At 47.0% G+C, this 22,452-nt stretch overlaps 2 protein-coding genes across 9 annotated transcripts; one reads left to right on the top strand and one right to left on the bottom strand.

The window, feature by feature from the left end:
- The first annotated feature begins 4,705 nt into the window (after positions 1–4,705).
- On the top strand, positions 4,706–18,600 carry Fcer2a (Fc receptor, IgE, low affinity II, alpha polypeptide). 8 transcript variants are annotated; one of them, NM_001253743.1, is made up of 12 exons: positions 4,706–4,796; positions 7,659–7,761; positions 8,820–8,858; positions 9,050–9,103; positions 10,020–10,082; positions 10,284–10,346; positions 10,531–10,593; positions 10,701–10,763; positions 10,871–10,960; positions 15,163–15,314; positions 15,436–15,542; positions 15,872–17,143. In NM_001253743.1, exons 2-12 carry the CDS (start codon positions 7,740–7,742, stop codon positions 16,068–16,070), a joined length of 915 nt encoding a protein of 304 aa, NP_001240672.1. In that variant the 5' UTR covers positions 4,706–4,796; positions 7,659–7,739; the 3' UTR covers positions 16,071–17,143. The 8 variants fall into 8 exon arrangements, with proteins under 8 accessions (NP_001240672.1, NP_038545.1, NP_001240676.1 ...); NM_013517.4 differs by having other exon boundaries at positions 8,739–8,858; NM_001253747.1 differs by lacking the exon at positions 8,820–8,858.
- Trappc5 (trafficking protein particle complex 5) lies at positions 17,959–22,403 on the bottom strand. Its single transcript, NM_025701.4, has 2 exons — positions 22,277–22,403; positions 17,959–19,865 (listed from the first exon to the last, which is right to left on the bottom strand). The coding sequence occupies exon 2, from the start codon at positions 19,854–19,856 to the stop codon at positions 19,290–19,292; it is 567 nt and encodes a 188-aa protein (NP_079977.3). The 5' UTR covers positions 19,857–19,865; positions 22,277–22,403; the 3' UTR covers positions 17,959–19,289.
- Positions 22,404–22,452: the final 49 nt, after the last annotated feature.

The raw sequence follows: 22,452 nt of genomic DNA, 5'->3' as shown, positions 1-22,452 counted from the left end.
AATAAATTCCTTAGTGAAAACACAAAGAACAGCTGAATGAAATAATAAGAACAGTTCAAGACATGAAAGTAGGAATAGAACTGAGAAAAATCAGAAATGGAAAATTTAGGAAGGCAAACAAAAACTCAAGAGGTAAGCCTTACCAAAAGAGTCTAAAACATGTAAGAGAGACTATCAGAAATTTACAAGATGGAAGAAATGAATACCTCTGTCAAAAAAAATGTTAAATTTAAAGAAAAAAAACAGGCATAGAACATTCAGGAAATCTGGGACAATGTGAAAAGATTAAATCTAAAAATTATATGGTAGAGGAAGAAGAAGAAACTCAGGTCAAAGGCACAGAAAATATTTTCAACAAAATCATTGAAGAAAATCTCCGTAACCTAAAGAAGGAGATTCCCATCGAGGTATAAGAAGCATACACAACACCACGTGGACTGAACTGCAAGGAATAATGATCACGTGACATATAAAGGCAGGCCCATTAGAATAACATCCGACTTCTCAGTGAAGACTCTAAAAGCCAGAAGGGCTTGGATGGATATTCTACAAACTCTAAGAGAACACAAATGACAGCTCAGAATACTATATCTAGCAAAACTATCTATCACAATAAATGAAGCAGGAGCAGGGAATGGGGAACAATTCATAATAAAAACCAGGTTTAAGAAATGTTTACCTACCAGTCCAGCTCTACAGAACGCACTTCTTCAGTTGGAAGAAGTTAACTGCACCCAAGAATATATAAGGAATAAATAGTCACAGAACAATAAATCAAAAGTGTGGGAGGGGCACACCATAACAACAAAATAACAGGAATCAGTAAGCATGACTTATTGATAACTGTCAACATTATTTGCCTTAATTCCTCAATTTATAAGAACCACAGACTAAGTGGGGCAGTGGGGCAATGGGGCAGTGGTGATGCACATCTTTAATTCCAGCACTTAGGAAGCAAAGGCAGGCAAATCTCTGAGATCAAGGCCAGCCTGGTGTACAGAGTGATTTCAAGGACAGCCAGAATGACATAGAGAAGCCCTGTCTCAGGGAGAAAAAAAAAAGACACACACTAATAGATTGGATACTAAAAATCAATCCAAAAACCACACTTTAACATCGAGAATAGAGATCATCTCAGGGTAAAAGGATAGAAAAAGATATCTCAAGCAAGAGAGCCCAATAAATAAGGTTGTATAGCTATTTTAGTATCTGACAAAACAGACTAGACTTCAAACCAAAACTAATCAGAAGAGATAGGGAAGGACACTACATACTCATCAAAGGAAAAAATCCACCAGGAGGACATTAAAATTCTAAACATTTATGCATCTAAGGGCACCTAAGTTCATAAAAGAAACACTACTACAGCTAAAATCTCATATTGACCCTCATACAGTGATACTGTGTGATTTCAATATCCCTTCCACACCAATATACAGGTCATCCAGACAAAAACTAAACAGAGAAATGCTGAATTAAATTATGTCATAAATCAAATGGACCTAGCAGATATCTACAAAACATTTCACCCAAACACAAAAGAATATACCTTCAACCCTGATATAGCTATCTCTTGTGAGACTATGCCAGGGCCTAACAAACACATAAGTGGATGCTCACAGTCAGCTATTGGATGGATCACAGGGCCTCCAATGGAGGAGCTAGAGAAAGTATCCAAGGAGCTAAAAGGATCTGCAACCCTATAGGTGGAACAACATTATGAACTAACCAGTACCCCGGAGCTCTTGACTCTAACTGCATATGTATCAAAAGAAGGCCTAGTCGGCCATCACCAGAAAGAGAGGCCCATTGGACTTGCAAACTTTATATGCCCCAGTACAGGGGAATGCCAGGGCCAAAAAGTGGGAGTGGGTGGGTAGGGGAGTGTGGGGGAGGGTATGGGGGACTTTTGGGATAGCATTGGAAATGTAAATGAGGAAAATACCTAATAATAAAAAAAGAATATACCTTCATCTCAGTTATGCATGGACTTTCTCCAAAATTAACCACATACATTGGCACTAAACAATCTCAACAGTTACAAAAGAAATTGAAATAACACCCTACATCCTTTCTGACTGTCATGGGGTAAGGCTGAATATCAATACCAACAGAGACAACAGAAAGTTTACAAACTTATAGAAACTGAACAATGAATGCACTACTAATAGAAAATGGGTCAAGACAGAGATTAAGAAAGAAGTTTAAAATGTTAGAACTGAATTAAATTTAAAAAACAACACACCCAAACCTTTGGGACATGATGAAGGCAAGTTTAATGTGCTAAGTGCCTTCATTTAAAAAAAAAAAATTGGGAGATCTCTTTTTGGTTTTTGAAGACGGGGTTTCTCTGCGTAGCCCTGGCTGTCTTGGAACTCACTCTGTAGACCAGGCTGGCCTCGAACTCAGAAATCTGCCTGCCTCTGCCTCCCGAGTGCTGGAATTAAAGGCGTGCGCCACCACCGCCCAGTGGGAGATCTCATAGTAGTAACTTAACAGCATATCTGAAAGCTCTAGAATAACAAGAAAAGAATAACACCCCCCCAAAAAAGTAGATGGCAAGAAATGAAATCAATTAAATAAAAACAAAAAGAAAACAGTACAAAAAAAAATCAATGAAACACAAAGTTAGTTCTTTGAGAAAATAAATGAGATTAACAAATCTTTGGCCAAATCAACTAAAAGATGAAAAAAGAAGATCCAAGTTAACAAAATTAAAGACAAAAATCAGGGCATAACAACTGGCACCAGGGAAATCCAGAGAATCATAATGACATATTTTTTAAACCTGTAGTCCACCAATAGATAGGTTTCTATATATATACCACCAGCCAAAGTTAAATTAATATCAAATAAGCAATTTTAAAATATTCAAAACCCATTCAGGCAGTGGTGGTGCACCCCTTTAATCCCAGCACTTGGGAGGCAGAGGCAGGTGGATCTCTGAGTTCGAGGCCAGCCTGGTCTACAGAGTGAGTTCCAGGACAGCCAGAGCTATACAGAGAAACCCTGTCTCGAAGAAAGAAAAAAAAAAGATCTCACATGCTTGTGGGTCAGTGAGATTAACAATGTGAAAATGGCCATCCTACCAAAAGCAATCTACAGATTTAAAGCAATCCCCATCAAAATTCCAACACAATTCTTCACAGATCTTGAAAGGACTATTTTCAGCTTCATGAAACACACACACACACAGAGGGGGTGGTTATTGCTAAAATAACTGAATAATGAAAAAAGCCTGCAGGAAGTATCACCATCCCTGATTTCTCAAGTTGTACTAAAAAACGATAGTAATAAAAACAGCATAGGGGGACCTATGCTCTACCTGCATACATAGCAGAGGATTGCCTTATCTTGCATCAATGGGAGGGCGGCCCTTGGTCCTGTGGAGGCTCAATGATCCAGCATAGGGGAATGCTAGGGCAGTGAGGCAAGAATGGGTGGGCCAGTGGGGAAGCACCCTTTTAGAAGCCAGGGGTGCGGTGGGGGATAGAGGTTTATGGAGGGGAAACCAGGAAGGGAGACAACATTTGAAATGTAAATAAATAAAATAACCAATAAAAAATGTGGGAAAAAAAACAGCATGGCATTTGGCACAAAAAAACAGACATGTTGATCGATGGAATTGAACTGAAGACTCACATAAATCTACATACCTATAGACACTTGACTTTGATAGAGAAGCCAGAAATAGAAATACACACTGGGGGGTGGAGGAAACTATTGACTTGTCCCTCATCCCTTTTCTTTTTCTTCTGACTTCTCCTCTTTCTGTTCTGTATCTTTCTCATATATCTCTCTCCCCACTCTCCCTCCCTGTCCTCTTTCTCTTTGTTCACATCGCCTTTGTCTCTTTCTGTCTCTCACCCTCCTCTCTTCCTCTTCCCTCTCTCCCTCTGTCTCTCTTCTTTTTCTTGTTCTCTAACTCTTGTATTTCTCTCCCACACACCCCGATCTCTCTCCCTTTCTTATCATATCCTCCCTTTCTCTCTCTCTCTCTCTCTCTCTCTCTCTCTCTCTCTCTCTCTCTCTCTCTCTCTCTCATCTCTCTCACATCTACCTTTGCCCTTTTTCTCTCTCCATCTCCCTCTTTCATTAGCTCACGTGTCTTTCTTATACACTCCTCTCTCTCTCCCTCTTGTCTTTTTTCCCTCTCCTCTCCCCTCCTGTCTTTCCCCACAATCATTCCACTTTCTCTCTATCTCTCTTCTCCCCCAACCACACACACACACACACTTACACACACACACTCACACACACTCACACACTCTCACACACACACACTCACACACACACTCACACACACACACACACTCACACACACACACACACTCACACACACTCACACACACACACTCACACACTCACACACACACACTCACACACACACACACACACACAGACACACACACACACACTCACACACTCACACACTCACACACACACACACACACACAGATTCAGTCCACCACAGGTTTGATTCAGATCCAGGTTGTGTCATTTCCTTCCTTCTGCATTTCAAGAGTTCTGATTGGCATCGCTGACTCTCCAACAGTTTGCTTACCTGAGAAATAAAGGTAATAATAGCCCGGACTTCCCCAGGTTCTAGGGAGCACCAAAAAAGGCCTTGTGTGTGCTGTGGCCACCCAGGCGGTGAGCCCATAATTAGGTCTATAAAAATAGAAGCCATTAATGAACTGCTCACAGAAGACTACTGTCTTCAACACACTAGCCTGAGCTACCTTATCCAAGTGCTCCACATATTCCAGAAGGAGAAGGACAGACTTCAAGTTCAAGTGAGTTTGTATTTATATGGGGGCGGGGGGGGGAGAGGGGGCAACGGTATGGACAGAATCAAGAGGCATATGGGTCTCAGCTTCGGTCCTAAGGGCTTAGACCTGGGCCTGAACCAGGCTTCTCCCTGGGTGAATGACCTGGTTTACTTCTTTACAAATGGAGTGAGCAACAATTTGACTCAATCTGTATGAAAAGCACAGTATAGGCACTAATTGATGCAAGGGGATCAATGATTGTTTAATAAGATGCTGCAATCTAATTGCAGATTAAGTTTTGTGGTTAAACTAGACGATGATCAGTGAAAGCTATGGTATGCCATAGAAAGGTGTGTCCAAGGGACAAGACTTCTCAGGTCAGAAAGACACTCTAGGAATGAGGTTTTGATACTCTGACTGTTAGAAGTCAATTCCCTCATAAGCCCAAGTCACCACCAGACAGTGGAGCAACTGGAATACAAGATTCAGTGTTCCATTGTCACCATATGTGTGTAGACAGATGGTTCACATTCTGACACTTCAATTGCATGAGTTAGACTAACTCCCCCATTACCAGTCAGTGGTATACTGAGCACCTAGTCTGTGCTTTGCATACAAATAGGAGTCAAATTGCTGCTTCTAGGGCCCCAACTCATCTAGCTGCCCAGAATGTGATGCCTTTAGCCTCTTCCTCTAATGGCAGAATCGGTTTAAGATGCTGTTAGGCAGAGAATAGCTACCCTATACCATTATTTTCCTAAGGCTCAGAGAGAGCATGCAACCTGCCCTTAGTCGTACAGCAAAGACAGTTGTTGACTGCTAGGCTTGCATGTGGTGTGTACCATTTTAAAGTCAAAGTGTAAAGAGCTCAGTTGGCTGTGTGCTTACTTTGATGCATGCATGAAGCCCTGGACTCCTTCTCTAGTACTACATAAACTGGGCATGGTGGCACACACTTGAGAGGAAGAAAGAGGAGCATCAGAAGCTCATTGATCTGGGCTATTCAAAACAAAACAAAACACCATCAGGAAGAGTTGAATTGAAACTGTGTTTTAAATGTAAGAGCTGAAAAGTAGGGAGAAGAGCAAAAAATGCTATGGCACCATGGAGCCCTTAACCAAGACTGTACTCCAATCCAGTGGCATTCAGAGTGCTTATGGTGGAGGTTGCACACATTCAAAGTGGCATGCCACAACCCCATAGCATTGCTGAGTGTGCTGGGCAAGGCTGGGAAGGCGGCTCAGTAGGTAAACTGCTTGCCCTGAAAACATGAGAACCTGAGTTCAGATCCCCAACACCTACAAAAACCCAGGCCCAGTGGTGTATGCCTGGAATCCCAATGCCAGTGAGGTGAACCCAAGAGGAACCTTAGAGTCCTGAGACTCACTGGTCTTCCTGCCTTGCCCAATTCACACACTCCAGGCCACTGAGAGAGCCTGTCTCAAAACAAACAAACAAACAAACAAAATACCTTCAGGGTAGGGGCTAGAGACAAGGTTCAGTGGGTAAGCACTCTTAATGGGCAAGCAACCCCCACAGACAGACAGACAGACAGACAGATGATAGATAGATAGATAGATAGATAGATAGATAGATAGATAGATAGATAGATTGATTAGATGGTAGATAGATGGTAGATAGATAGATGATAGATTATTAGATGATAGATATATGATTGATTGATAGATAGATAGATAGATAGATAGATAGATAGATAGATAGATAGATAGATAATAGATGATAGATAGATCCATCAATAAATGATAGATAGAGCAATAGATATATAGATGATAGATAGATGATAGATTATTAGACGATAGGTATATGATAGATAGATAGATAGATAGATAGATAGATAGATAGATAGATAATAGATGATAGATAGATCCATCAATAAATGATAGATAGAGCAATAGATATATAGATGATAGATAGATGATAGATTATTAGACGATAGGTATATGATAGATAGATAGATAGATAGATAGATAGATAGATAGATCCATCAATAAATGATAGATAGAGCAATAGATATATAGATGATAGATAGATAGATAGATAGATAGATAGATAGATAGATAGATAATAGATCCATCAATAGATGATAGATATATCAATAGATAGATAGATAGATAGATAGATAGATAGATAGATAGATAGATAGATAGATAGATAGAGTTGATAGAGTTGATAGATAGATAGATAGATAGATAGATAGATAGATAGATAGATAGATAGATAGATAGATAGATAGATAGATAGATAGATAGATAGAAATGAAAGCAAGCCAGGCATTAAAGCAAGCGAGGCATGATCATACACAAGCATGAAAGCAAGCCTGTAATCCCAGTGCTGGGCCAGGAAGAGGAGACAGGATTGCTGGTCTTGCTGGCTGCTAACCTAGGTCCAGGCTCAGTGAGAGACCTGCCTCAGGAAATAAAGTAGAAAGTGATAGAGACAGACCATGATGTCCTCTTCTGGCCTCTGCACACATGTGCACAGGTATGTACAATCATACACAGGCACGAGTAACAGCAGACATGTATACATACGTGCACACATGCATGTACCTGAATGAACACATGCATCCACACTGATGCTGAATATTCCCCTTTTACATTTAAGAAAGACATTTCTAGCTTAAATCAGCAGCTGATATTGGAAATGGATTGAGCAACTGTTTTGTGCCTCCTATGTGGTAATGCTCTGGGTACTCGACTTGTGGTCTCAGGCTTCCAGATCACATTCATCTCCCAAGATCACATTTCATTTTAACTTGCGGACCAAACAAAATCAGCCAAGGCTTCCAGAACCTTCAAGTCCCAGATGCTGTCCTACACCCATAATGAGAGTTTGACACCTTGTCCTAATGTCTATTGAAACCAGATCACTTCCAGAGCTGTGAGTGACAAGTGCCTTGGCAGGTAGTGCACGCCTCATCACTGAAAGGATCCAAACAAGACTGCCATGGAAGAAAATGAATACTCAGGTAGGAAGATTCCCAGGTGCCAATGCTGGCACTCATTTTGCTCAGGAGAGGGGGCGGCTCTTCAGTCCCTCTTTACCCAAGAGGGTGAATTCCCAAGAAGGGCCAGGAGGTAGAGTAGAGTGGGGGTTGAGCACTGACTGGCACCCGTGGCACACAGCCAGGTGAAACAGGGAAATTCAAGGCCCCTCCTTTCTGTGACTCAACACCTTCCTAACAAAACTCAGCTCCAGCTGGACAGTTGGGAGTCAGATAGAGTTGAAAGCCAATTTGAACGGGAACTTGGAATTCAGAATGAATTCTCAAAACCAGGGTAAGGAAGAACTGGGAACCTGCATGGGAAAACATCCAGACAGAGTTTGGGAGCAGCTCGGGTATTAGGGTGAAGTCTGAAGAGTGTGTGTGGTATCTAGGGGTTGGATTTTGATATGGGGTAAGAATTGGGATGTGGTGTCTTATAACTAGGGAAGGGGTTCGGGGTTGGGGACAGATAGGAGAGTTGTTAGGGCTTGAGGATCAAGAGAGTTGGGAATCAGAACCGACTAGAAAAAAGAGCATCCCTCTAGAGTTGAGACTTGGGGACCCAGCGGTGCAAGAGAAAAGGGTGGGTCTCAGCTTCTAGCTCTAAGTCTGTCTCTCTGGAAATGACCTGGACTGAAGTCAGACCCATTGTTTGCTGGAGTGTGGACAGACTCTAGCTGGATAGGCAAAAGTCCAGAGAGGCAGACTCAGAGATACGCAGATGAGACATACATAGACCGAGCTAAGGAGAATTGATGGACACGCACCATACAGGTAGACACAGTGATAGACAGTTTGCACGTACAGAAAAAGAAGGAAGGCTGGGCCCATTGAGACCCTCTGCTTCTGGCAGGGCTCTAAACATGTTCCTGGGGTGTTGAGACTGAGTGATGGGGAAACAGTTAGGGGTGGAGCCCATACCCGCATGTGCCCATCAATATTCTCCATGCTACCAACAGGATACTGGGAACCTCCTAGAAAGCGTTGCTGCTGTGCAAGACGTGGGACACAGCTCATGTTGGTGGGGCTGCTGAGCACAGCAATGTGGGCTGGCCTGCTGGCCCTGCTTCTTCTGTGGCGTAAGGACATCCGCAGCCCCGTAGCTCCTCCACCTTCTGAGACATTCTGCTCCCATCCCCATGCCACCTGCTCTCCCCATCTTCTATTTCACCTTAATGTCTCCTGTCATCCAGCATCCCTGATCCACCTTCTACCCGTCAACCCCGGCTGACAAATAACTGTCCTCCTTGTCTAATCCTCTTCCCCCTAGACTGGGAAACGGAGAAGAATCTAAAACAGCTGGGAGACACTGCAATTCAGAATGGTATGGAAGGGTCAAGATGGGTTAACAGAAGTGCGGGTTGGGATGGTCAACTACTGTCATTTTCCTGCCGCTGACCACTGTGGGGGCTGCCTCAATGGTACCCTCTCCATAGGGAACCAATGGATAGCCTCTATCTCAGTAGAAAACTTCTTCAAAATCTAGAGAAGCAAGGTTGTCTCTCATATGATATCTGCTCAGATGGCAGGGTTCACAAAACCACTTGAGCCTCCCTTTACCCTTCTGTACCATGGGTGTGAGCTACCAAGTGAAGAAAGAAAGATAGAGAACACCTTGGAGGCTGGGGGTGCAGTTCAGTTGGCAGAGCACATGCCCTGGGTCCCATCCCCAGTGCTGAGTAACTGGGCACTGCAGTGCATACTTGTGACCCCAGCAATTGAAAAGTGGAGGCAGGAGGATAGAAAGCTGGAGTTCCAGACCATCCTGAGTTACACAAGACCTGTCTTCAAAAATGAAAGAAAGAGAAAGGAAGGTGGGGAGGAAAGCCCTCAGAAAACATGGCTACTGCTCTCACATTTAATCCCAAAGAAAAAAGAGGGCATACCTGATTGTTCAGGTCTAGCCTGTACCTCATGTGCTCCACCTCTCCCTTGCTCCAGGCAAAATGTATATATTCTAAAGTAAAGGCTGCAGTTATTGTGGTGATGTGAAAGAGGCCCCTGAACTGAGGGTTGGGGTGAAGTACAACCCAACCTTAACTGGATGCCTTAACTGGGTATGGGGGTGCATGTGTGGCTGTTGTGTCAGGAGGTTGAGGCAGGAGGACTGCAAGTGTGAAAGCAATATGAACTGCAAAGTGGGAAAGGAGAAAGAGAGGGAGGAAAGGGGGGAGGGATGGATGGAAAGTGGGTCTTTGTGATTCTTAAAAATACCTTTCCTCTTCCTCCCTCTGTCCCAGTCTCTCATGTTACCAAGGACTTACAAAAATTCCAGAGTAATCAATTGGCCCAGAAGTCCCAGGGTGAGCCAGCCACCTCCTGTCAGTTTGGGTTGGGGAAGGAAAAAAAGGCTGAAATGGCCTTGGATAGTCAGTAGTGGTTTATCCATGCCCTGCTGCAAACCACACAGCAAAGAGACAGCCCTAGGGGCCATGGGGGAAGAGGTGGAGGCAGGGGACACTCTCCAGGAACCTTGTCATCACTGAGTTCTGCTCTATGGGCAGTTGTTCAGATGTCACAAAACTTGCAAGAACTCCAAGCTGAACAGAAGCAAATGAAAGCTCAGGGTAAGTCAGGGTGGGAAGAAGCAGGAAGCCCCTCATCACATCCCAAGAACCACATGGGCATAGGGGGCTGGAGGACAGGGTCAGGATTGGGGGTGGGGGTGAAAGGAAGGAGAAGAGAGGGCGAGGAGGACCCATGAGCAGCATCTCAGGGTGACCACTCTGAGAGCAGACACGCACCTTTCAGACTCTCGGCTCTCCCAGAACCTGACCGGACTCCAGGAGGATCTAAGGAACGCCCAATCCCAGAGTGAGACATGGAAAGATCAGGGGAAATGGGGCAAACCGAGGGAGAAGGCGCGATGCTGGGAGATGCCAGTCAGCGTCTGAATCTGCACCCGTCTCCACACCTTTCAGACTCAAAACTCTCCCAGAACCTGAACAGACTCCAAGACGATCTAGTCAACATCAAATCCCTGGGTGAGACTTGAGTGGCCAGGGGAAAAGGGCAGACCGAGGGGGAAGGGAGCAGTCCTTAGAGATGCCAGTCGGTCCCTGAATGCTGTACCCATCCCTGGTCTCTCTAGGCTTGAATGAGAAGCGCACAGCCTCCGATTCTCTAGAGAAACTCCAGGAAGAGGTGGCAAAGCTGTGGATAGAGATACTGATTTCAAAGGGTGAGCCCGAGCTACCGTCGATGGTGTCCTATAACCAAATACTATAACATTCTGTGTGTACCAAGTGAGGTGTCTCTGCTGACACAATTGTGTGGCACGGTGTGACTGACTGAGGTCTTGTGTGATGTTCGTAGATCTGAGTTGATGTGGGGACCAAGACAGATAGGAACATAGAAGAACACCCTCTGCTGGTGGGGGTGAGGTCCACACTGCCTTCCTCCTCCAGGATAAAGCTAACCACCACTAGCTTTCCTCCATTCCTGTTGTCTGCCCAGCCAGGCAGGAAGATGTGGTCATCAGGACAGAGGGACAGCTCCGTGTTGTGACCCCTGGAAGCAGCCTGAGGAGTTTCCTCAACTCTCTAGGGATCTCAACTCAAATAAAACAGGATCTTTATCATTGATTCAGAAAAGAATTTCAACAGTGTGATGAAGAATTGGAGTTTATCCAGAGAGATTTTAACAGGAATTTTTAAATTATTTTTACATTTTATTTACTTTATGCGCATATATGCGTGGAGGAAATGCATGCCATGGCACATGTGTGGAGGTCAGAGGACAACTTTCAGGAGTTGGCTCTCTCCTTCTACCACTCAGGTTCTGGCAAATGAACTCAGGTCTTCATACTTAGCAGCAAGCTCCTTTAGCCACTGAGACATCTACTAGCCCTCATGGAGAGGTAAGCGCAAAAATTACGAGAAAGAATGGGTCCTTAAGAAGGAAAGACAGGCCGGGCGTAGTGGCGCATGCCTTTAATCCCAGCACTCGGGAGGCAGAGGCAGGTGGATTTCTGAGTTCGAGGCCACCCTGGTCTACAAAGTGAGTTCCAGGACAGCCAGGGCTATAAAGAGAAACCCTGTCTCAAAAAAAAAAAAAAAAAAAAAAAAAGGAGGAAAGACAGAGCCAAGTGGGGGCTTCTCAGGCAGCAGCATCTTGCTCTCTCCAGTAATCATAGGTGGGATTTGGTAGGGTTTGCAGTTATCTTCAAAGGCCTGTTAAAGGTGTGTCTGTGTGTGTGTGTGTGTGTGTGTGTGTGTGTGTGTGTGTGTGTGGCAACAGGGTGGGGATATGGGTGTGTATGTGATATGTGTGTTTATGTGGGGGGATGTATGTGGTGTAAGGGGATGGGGAGATGTGTACATGCGACATGGTACATGTATGGAAGTCAGAGGACAATCTCAGGTGTCAGTCCTTGCCTTCCATCTTGTTTGAGATAGGATCTGTTGCTGTTATCCATTGCACATGCCAGGCTAGCTGGCTCACGAGTATCCAGGGGTTCTCCTGCCTCTGCCTCACAGCTTGCCATGGGGTGCTAGGATTTCAGGTTCAAGCTGCCAGGTCCGGCTTTAACCAGATCTGGGGATCCAAACTGAGGTCCTCATGCTTGCTCAGCCAGCGAATTTAAATAAAGCCAGGGAAGTTCCCAAGAGGTGAGAGATCCACAGAGGTGCAAGAAGACAGGATGTTTTTTACTGCAGACAGAACCAACAGTCTTGTTTGGTAGTCCTAGGACATAGTTGGCAGAGGAATGAAGTCCAACCTGAGATCATTGTTCATTGTTGTCTTAATATAAAATGTCCATATGTGGAAAGAGTATAGAAATATCTGTGCATTGTCTCTATGCGGGCAGCCTTCAAAGCAAATGCTAATAGTGCTGAAAGTCCTGCCTCTCTGCTGTGGAGAGGCTTCACCCAGACTCCAGCATGAGGGGCTCTTTTCCTTTTCCATGTTCCCATAATCCTATAACGTCTCCTCTCCTTCTGTGCCACCGCGCCCTCTCCACAGCAGCCTCCCTAGGCTGACCCCCTCAGTGCTAAGGGACATCCCTAGGCTGACCCCCTCAGTGCTAAGGGACATCCATAGGCTGACCCCCTCAGTGCTAAGGGACATCCCTAGGCTGACCCCCTCAGTGCTAAGGGACATCCCTAAGCTGACCCCCTCAGTGCTAAGGGACATCCCTAGACTGGCCCACTCAGTGCTAAGGGACATCCCTAAGCTGACCCCCTCAGTGCTAAGGGACATCCCTAGACTGGCTCACTCAGTGCTAAGGGACATGACAGCACCTCCAGGGATAGCAGAGATGGTGGAAATGTCAGCTTCAGCAGGCCAACTAGCTTGCAGCAAAAGCCACTGCAGCGCTTGTAACATGGGATAAAAATGAGATTGCTGTCCCGCCCTCCCTGAACCGGTGCCTCTTTACCCTTGACTTTTCTCCTTTCCACTTCTGGAGAGTCCCAACGGCCCCAAAGGGATAAGAGAAGGGGAAGGAAGTTTGCTTGGTCAGAAGGAGTCCCCATCCCCTGGGACGTGTGGCTCTGGGGATCCCAGCAGAAAACCCCTGTGGTTTCTTGAGGTAGAGAATGAGGGGCTTCTAGGTCATGGTCATTGCTCACAGACTTCCCACCACTTGCCCTTTCTCTTAGTACACTCCTGGGTATACAGCACATACACAAATACAACACACCTCACATATACATACATATACACCACATGCACACCACACATATACATAACGCACGTCACATATATACACACACAACATACATCATACTACACACACACCTCACAATACATGCATCACACATACAGACCACAAACACACACATTACATACACATACACCACATCTACAGACCACATAAGCACACACCAAATATACACATACACAGACCACATCACACACAACATTCACATACCACACACAGAGCACACACGTACTACATACACATATACTCTCTCTGCTTCCCACCTCACCACAGGAGAACTAGAATTACTGATGCAGTCATCTACAAGATCCAAACTCAGCCCCGGTGCTTTACCCACTGAGGCATCTCCCACATACAAATCTGAGCTCAGCTCTGGGTCTCTCTCTGACCCTGTCTTTCTCTGTCTCTCTCTCCCTGTCTCCTCTGTCTCTTTCTGTCTCTCTGTTTCTCTCTCTCTCTGTGTCTGTGTGTGTGTGTGTGTGTGTGTGTGTGTGTGTATGTGTCTGTGTGTATGGGTCTCTGTGTGTATGGGTGTGTATGGGTGTTGGGGGGGTGTTGTGTATGTGTGTGTGTATTGTGATGTGTGTGGAGGGTGTGGGTGTGTATATGTGGTGTGTGATGTGGGGGTGTATGTGTGGTGTGGTGTGTGTGTATGTTGGTATATATGTGTGGTGTGTGATGTGTGTTGGGGGTGGGGGTGTATGTGTGGTGTGTGTGATGTGAGGGGATGTGGGTGTGTATTGTGGTGTGTGTATATGTGTGTGGTGTGGGTATGTGGGTGCATATGTGTGGTGTGGTGTGTGTCTGTGTGTGTGTGTATGTGTGTGTGTGAGGTATGTGTTTCTATCCCTCCCTGCTTCCCTCCCTTACTCTTTTCATTCCTTTCCTTTTGATTTTTTTCAAATATCCTTTGAATAGCTTTAATATCTATTTCATTTTTAATTATGAGGCAGGGGTGTGGGTACTGTGTAAGTGAGTTCTGAGTTTTACATCTGCCGAGACCAGATGCAAAGAGCTGGAGTTACAGGCAGGTGTGAGCGTTCTGATGTGGGTCCTAGGAACAGAACCTGAGTCCTCTGAAAGAGCAATACATGCTCTTAATTTATGCTTTGACTGACTGGGGTCTGTAAGGGTGGTGCTGAGGCTAAATTATCTGTGGGGGTGAGGTATCTGTGAAGGTAGGAGTATCTGAGTAACTGGGTATGGGGTAGTAGAGTATCTATGGGGGTGAGGGGTAGCTGAGGTATCTATGGGGGTGAGGGGTAGTTGAGGTATCTTTGGGGATGAAATGTGGCTGATGTGTCTATGGAGATGGTTCTGGTAGTTAGGGTATTGCTAACCATGGAAGTGTTTGTTAGATGCTAGTAACTTTGGAAGTGGAAGTGTTTCATAATGCTGGTGACTGAGTTGTGGTTGGTCTTGGCTGTTGGTTTCTGGCTCCAGTATTTGAGGTATTTATGATGAGGTTAGTGACAAGTGCCATTCTGCTAACCACTGAGGTATCTGTGGTGATAGTTCTAGTGGCTGAGAAGGTCTCACACCAAAGAACTGGCCAGTTTTGGAGATTCCACGCAGGAAGCAATCTGCATACTGGCATGGTTGGGCTTTAAGCTTGGAGGGACAGGACAGTTCCTCCAGCCCAGATCCCTGGGTGACTGCAGGAGAGACATTACCCACCACAGTGTTCCTGAGCCTCTCTTCAATGTGTGACCCCCCAGGAACTGCATGCAACATATGTCCCAAGAACTGGCTCCATTTCCAACAGAAGTGCTACTATTTTGGCAAGGGCTCCAAGCAGTGGATCCAGGCCAGGTTCGCCTGCAGTGACCTGCAAGGGCGACTAGTCAGCATCCACAGCCAAAAGGAACAGGTGCTTGGGCTCTGGAGACCTGGGCGGCAGCAGGGTGGCAGTGGGTGGGGGGAATTGGCGCATAGGATCCTACCCTGGCCTTCTGGAATGGACGGCAGGGACCATATCCATCTCCACTTAGGACTTCCTGATGCAACACATCAACAAGAAGGATTCCTGGATTGGCCTCCAGGATCTCAATATGGAGGGAGAGTTTGTATGGTCGGACGGGAGCCCTGTGGGTTATAGGTAAGGGGAACTCTGGGAAACAAGTGAGGTAAGAGAAACACAGTACGGAGCTCAGGGAGAGGGCACTATGGGCTACAGAAGGAGGAAATTCCTAGACCACCTCAGCTATAAGGATAAGGATGAAGGACCCGAGGAAGCAAGCAGCAACCACAGACTGGAAAGGTGGTTCTCGGGCTGCATAGGTGGAGGGAGTACAGAAATGGAGGTGGCCAGGGTACAGATCCCCAAAGGTGCAATCGGTGCTATGGAAGGAGGCTAGTGGGGGAGGTCTGCAGAGAAGGGACACCTCCCTAATCACATCCTTTGACTGGGGGTGTTTCTTGTTCCAGCAACTGGAATCCAGGGGAGCCCAATAACGGGGGCCAGGGTGAGGACTGTGTGATGATGCGGGGATCCGGCCAGTGGAACGACGCCTTCTGCCGCAGCTACTTGGATGCATGGGTGTGTGAGCAGCTGGCAACATGTGAGATATCTGCCCCCTTAGCCTCTGTGACTCCAACAAGGCCCACCCCAAAAAGTGAACCCTGACAAACTTCTGCTCACACTCTTCTGGATTTCTCCTCTACCTTTATCGTGGAAACAGCTGGGCCCTGAGGATACCCCTATCAGGGCCCAGGGCCCTCTCTGTGACCGAAGGCTTTGATTATGTTCCCACCCATACTGAAGCAGCTGGTGGATGCCAGCTCCTGCCAGCTACCCAGAAACCCTCTCCAGCTCTCCAGCTAAGCTGGCCATCCCATTCCATCTGCCTTCCTCAAACCTGGGCCCCAGCCTTGCTAGCTCCCTGACTACGGGCATGCATGTGGGCAGCTGAGCCAACCAGGGAGCTGCTGAGAACAAAGATTTCGAAGGCTTCTTTTGCAGTCCCCACCTCCTATCAAGTTCCCCACTTTCTCCCCCTCGGCATCAGAGAACAGGGGTTCCCTTTCCCCAGGATCTGGGATGAGTCCTCCCATCAAGTTTGCATCAGTGGTCCCAGCACTCCGACCCTCCTTGGAGGCTGCACCAGGTGTGCTCCTGGTGCGGGAGGTATTGAAGGAACTCTAAACAGCTCCAGCAAGGCGAGCCTGGCTCTGTCTGGTAGGCCTGGCCCTTCTCTCCCATTCCTTCTACCTTACTAAAAGCTGTTAGAGAACAGTCCTAAAGCTAGCCCCCAAGGTCTATTCCCTTATTTGGCCACTTCCTCCTCCTGAGGCTGACTACAAGGTCCAGCTATCCAAGTACTGAAGTCTAACATCAAAAGCCCCCTTTGTCTCACCTAAGTAGCAATGCCCAATCAAAATACACCATCACATCATAGCCCAGTCTAACAGACCGCCCTTTTTCTCTTCATAAAATTACACCTGCAACCAGGCGTAGTGGTGCAGGCCTTTAGTCCCAGCACTTGGGAGGCAGAGACAAGCGAATTTCTGAGTTCGAGGCCAGCCTGGTCTACAAAGTGAGTTCCAGGACAGCCAGGGCTACACAGAGAAACCCTGTCTCGAAGAAAGAAAAAAAAAAAAAATTACACCTGCAAGGTCACTTGCAGGCTGCTGTTTTTCTGCCTGAGTCAGAGGGCAGCCACTTAACTTTTCTTCCCTGCTTAATAAAGGATCTCTGTGAAAAATAGGTGTTTGGGTGAGGTTTGTGGCTAATCCAGGGTCCAGGAGGGAACAGTCGCTGTGCGGGAGAGGTTTAGCTAAACCTTCAGGTTTAGCTGACAGTTTCAGAGACTTGCTGCCCAAGGCTCTCTTTGCGAATGATGCACAGCTGATATGGGATTTACACTCTCCGTATCTTGGTTATTTCTTTTCCTATATCCTTACAATAACATGCTAGGCAGGGGTGGGAGTGAGGCACAGAAGCGTGGGATCCCCAGCTAGGAATGTGGGTGCTTGCTCATAAGCCAAGTGCGCTTGGATGCTGTGGCTTACGCCAGCCTGGACAATTCAGGGAGTCCCGAATAAAGGTGAGAGGGCCAGCGATGACCTGAGTCGAATCCCCAAGTCTCCCGAGTCTGCATGGTGGAAAGAAAGTCCTAAAAGTTGTCCTCTTTAGGTGTCTGCAACCCCACACACTGACATACATAAACACATTTTTTTAAAGATGTTTAAGGTTGGGTGCAACTGAGGAAGACATCTCACATCAATCTCTGGCTCTACATGCACACACAAAATAAACATTTTTAGAAATAAGGTGGAGGGCTAGAGGGCCATGGCTCAGCAGTTAACAGCACACTGCTCTTTCTTAGGATGGGGGGGGTGGGTGTCAGATGGCAACCCTCATACCAGATGGCTCACAGCTACCTACAAAAGCTCTAAATCTGATGCCCCCTTCTGACCTCCGGTCACCTGTGTTTAAGTTCACAAACGTACACACAGACACACACACACACACACACACATAAACAGTCTTAAACAATAATAATAGCCAAGGGTGGTGGTGCTCAAGTTTAATCTCAGCACTAGGGAGGTAGACCTCTTGAGTATAGGGCCAGCCTGGTCTACATAGTGCGCTCCAGGTCAGCCAGGAAAACATAATTCAGACTCTGCGTAAAATAGTAAATGTGATAAGCCACTAAGTTAAACACTCAACCTCATGCAGAGTCAGAAGGGTTGGGATTCACAGTCACCCTTAAATATACAGCAAGGCTGAAGCCAGCCTGGGCGGCCGGAACCCTGTCTCAGAACAAACTTTGTAAATATTAACCTTAAAACCCTCAAGTTTCCAGATGGTTCTGGGCTCTTCCCCCTTTGAGAGGCTGGTGTGCCACTGGTCTCGGTGTGATCCCTGGGGCACCCAGCAGCTCTCCAGAATGTACCAAAAACAAATTCTTATGCACACCCCAAACCTACAGAATCTGACTGTAGGGGTGAAACTTACAGTTCTGTTCTGTTCTGAAACCAGCTGAGTTTCTTGGTCCCTCGGGTGACTCTGATGCCCTGAAATAAGAGTCCCAGGGAGACCTCTGAGAAAGGGGCTGGAATACACACTTCTGGTCCAGGAGGTATAGGGGTGGACCAGTGATCCTGCATGTGGGACGAGGATGGTGACGTTGGTGTTGCTGCTGGTAGTGATAATGCTGATACTGATGCTGACAGTCCACAAGCCACTTTGAGTAGCCGATGTCTAAAGGGCGAATAACCACTCTACATTTATTTTAGGCACATAGCCACACCCTCCCCTTTACTACCTGGCTTTTGGGTTTTTTGTTTTTTAGAACAAATGGAGACTTGAAGAAAACAGTTTCAAAGGAAGAGTACACCTGCCTGACACTTAAGAGGCTGTGCTGCCAGAGCTGGTCTCAAACTTGCTAAGTAGCAGAGGATGGCCTTGAACTTACCATCTTTCTCTCTCTACCTTCCTAGTGCTGGGATAAGACAATTTGTACCCACTTTATGTGGCATAAGGAATCAAACCCACGGCACTCTACAAACTGGGCTATAGCACTGGCAGTCTGCCAGGTCCCGGTCCCTCTTAACCTCATATCCCCGCCCTCACCTCTCCAGACTGCAGGTTCCAACAATAATTCTGTAAGTGCCCTATCTCCCCGATACATCCAAGCCTCCAACCTTAACTGAAAGCCAGAAGCCAAGTCGGCCATTGCCCACTTCCTTACTCTCCATCTATGCCTGACAAGCTTGCCTTCAGACTCCCTTAGTCTGGGACTCAGGACCAGGATCAGGATCTGGGCAGATCTGACGCCCCTACACAAGACACAACACAAGCTTGGGAACAGGATCTGCTCGTCCTTTATCTCCTGTGGGGTCAGCGTCCCTCCAGGGCCCGATCTCGGGCAATCACAGCCTCTTCAAATTTGATCATGAGTGTGGTCCCCTTGTGCCAGTGCGCCGTAACCTTGGCAGGGAAGCCGCTGTGCGTGAGCACAGCCTCCACGATGCCCGCTGTGAAGCTGGCACAGTTCAGTGTGCTGTTCTCCTTGGGCACGGAGATGTAGGTGTTAATGAGCGGCTCCCTCTCGATGATGTAGAAAGTGCGGGCGTCATCATTGGCCTGCTCCAGCTTGTCCGCCTCCTTGCCGAACAGTGCCTTCCACACCGCACCCTTGACGAAGAGCAATGCGCCCAGCACCTTAGTCTCACGCCGGGCACCCTTCTCACGGGCCACCAGGGCATCTAGGACTCGGGCGCCCACCTGTCGGCCCAGGGCAGCCAAGCGTGCTTGAAGCTCGGCCACAGAGAAAACGCGGCTCTGACAGTGCTGCACCAGCTCGGAGAAGAGAAGGGCAAAGGCGCTCAGGCTCACCTCGGTGCGGGGCCGCACCAGTGCGCGCTCTAGCAGCGCCGACTTCCCGCGTGTGAAACGCGCCTCCATGATGCAGTCCTGCAGGGAGACCAGAAGTCAGGGCAATGGGTGGATGAGGCCTGGCACCACGGAGAACCAGGATACCTATACAACCCATCTGGACTAGCGCTGAGAACTTTAGTGCCAAACAGACCAGAAGGGAAGCGGACATTAAACTGCTGGTAAAACACACCCCATAACATTTAGCAAGCAAAGCACAAATACTAGAGTGAGAGCTTTATAATCTTGCCTGTCAAAGGGGAAACGAAGAGGACTAGAGAAGAGGGCTCGGCAGGTCAAAGCACATACTGTTCTTGCAAAGCACGTTAAGTCAGTTCCCAGCACCCACTCCACATGGCTCACAACCACTTGTAACTCCAGTTCCAGGAAGAATCAATGCCTCTGGTCCCTGCCCTGCACCACACGCACAAACCCATACTCAGACACACATGCATATAAATAAAAACAATTAAAATTAAAAAGAAATCTTTCAAGGGAAATAAAAGGGAGTGATAGAAACTACCCCAAAGTTGGAGACTCAAGAGATTTCTTATTCATGAAAAGCACTTGCGGGTAAGGCTCAGTCGGTACAGTGCACTCCGAGCATACATCAGTAATCCCCGAACTCAGGAGGTGAAGGCAGAGGCAAGAGGATCTGGAGTCTGAGGTCATCCTCTGCTACATAGGGAATTTGAGACCAACCTAGGCTACATGAGACCCTTTCTTACTGAAAGGAAAAAAAAAAAAAAAAAAAAAGCTGGAGCGAAAGAAGATCATTTGTTGCTCTTATAGAGAGACCGAGTTTGAATTCCAGCACCCACATGGTGACTCACAACAACCTGTAACTAGATCTAGTAGATCCTCTAACCACTTAGGGCACCAGGCACACACACATTACACATACATATATGCAGGCTGAACACACATACACATAAAATCAAGCTCAAACAAATAAGAAGTCTTCCCAAAGAACTATCAGTGGAACTGGCAAGATGGCTCAGAAGGTAAAGACACTTGCCTGATAAGCCCCATTTGATCCCAGAACCCACAGAGTACAAGGAGAGAACTCACTCTCAAAAGTTGCCCTTTACCCCCATGCACACTCACAAATACACACATGTGCACACAAACATGCAATGAATAAATTTTTTAAATGTAAATAAATAAATCTAAAAAAAATTTTAATGTAATTTTTAAGAAGCTGGCATGTGGCAGGGGAATGGTTAAAACTTAAGGTGCCACACATGATGAATGCACACCTTTAATCCCAGCACTCAGGAAGCAGAGGCATCTCTGTGAGACTGAGGACAGCCAGAGCTGTTACACAGAGAAACTGTCTCAAAAAAATTTAATTAGTCAATCAATCAATCAAAAAGGTGGAATACAGAGAGGCCACAAAACTGGAGGAGCACACCTGCAGCCCCAGCACTCCAGAGACTGAGGCAGTAAGATGGCAGAAAGTGGCCAGCCCGGGTGAGTTCCAGGACTGCCTAGAGCACAGTGAGACCCTGTGCAATGGTTCGTCTTCACGACCTAGATTTAGAATCACCATGAAAACACGTCTCTGGATTTCCAGAGGGAAGACCCAGTATGAATACAGGCATCACCACCCTAAGGTAAAAAGAAGGAAGTGATCTTGGCGCCAGCATTCGACTGTGGATGCAATGCCAGCGGCCTCATGCTCCTGAAACCATGTGTCAATAGCCGAATAAACAGACCTTTCCTTCTTCTGGTTGCTTTTGTCGGGTATATATGACCACAACAAGAAGGAGAAAAGCACTAATACACTCTGTCTTTAAAGCGGGGGCGGGACATTGGTGAATGGAGAGGGGACAAAGGACAGTCAATTATGTTTTCCCTAGCCGGCATGTGCTCCAGCTCTGACTACCCTAGAGACCTTCCTGCCCAACCCCTCCAGGAAAGCTAGAAAAGTATGTGACAGTAAGGGACACCGGTGAGCCAAGGCCAAGCCAGGAGGGGGTGCAAAAAATTCCCAACCCTGTAACATGAGGTTGGGGAGCGGCGGAAGTGTCTATTTGTCATGAAGGAAGCCGTTTCCACGGTGACCCTTAACTCTAAAAGAGATCCCGTCGGAACTCATACTCCCACAAAGTCTCTAGAAAACTGCACGGATGATGGGGACACTAGTGGAGGAGGCAGGAGGAAGCGGTGAGAGCCTCTGGGCCTCCCGTGCCGGCAGCCGGGAGTCACAACAGTGAATGGAGACCACCAGGTGAAGCCTTCATGGCTTCTGGAGAATGGATTGGAGCCGACAACCCTCCCCTACAAAGCATGTCCCACGGGCCAGGTCTTGGGAGATTAGGATGGACCGTCCGGCTCCCCAGCTGGGGAAAGGAACCGTGCAGAATGCTCGACTGGGCTGCTCTAGGACGCCCGGCCGGGACCGCGGAACCCGCATCACCCCCAGGGGAAACCCAAAGCAGACTGACCCGGGAACGCTGCTCCGGACGCACAGAAAAAAAGACGAGGCCCGAGCGCGCCGGAGAAGGTTCTCGGGCGGGGAAAGGTCTCAACCGGAACTGTGCTGCGGGCGGGTCAGCGGAACTCCTTGATGGCGTCGTAAAAGGCCTGTGAGTGCGCAGGCGTGCGCGGGCTAGCTCGTTTG

The sequence above is a fragment of the Mus musculus genome, chromosome 8, assembly GCF_000001635.26.
Source record: "Mus musculus strain C57BL/6J chromosome 8, GRCm38.p6 C57BL/6J".
NCBI classification, from domain to species: Eukaryota; Metazoa; Chordata; class Mammalia; order Rodentia; family Muridae; genus Mus; species Mus musculus.
This window is presented reverse-complemented; position numbering and strand designations above follow the sequence as displayed.

Excerpts from the sequence above, each read along its gene's own strand:
- Trappc5 (NM_025701.4), bottom strand. The coding sequence starts at position 19,856 with ATGGAGGCGCGTTTCACACGCGGGAAGTCGGCGCTGCTAGAGCGCGCA.
- Fcer2a (XM_006508697.4), top strand. The coding sequence starts at position 8,705 with ATGTGCCCATCAATATTCTCCATGCTACCAACAGGATACTGGGAACCT. Across the intron at positions 10,347-10,530 it reads GAAGCAAATGAAAGCTCAGG|ACTCTCGGCTCTCCCAGAAC; the intron begins GTAAGTCAGGGT and ends CGCACCTTTCAG. Across the intron at positions 10,961-15,162 it reads AGAGATACTGATTTCAAAGG|GAACTGCATGCAACATATGT; the intron begins GTGAGCCCGAGC and ends GTGACCCCCCAG.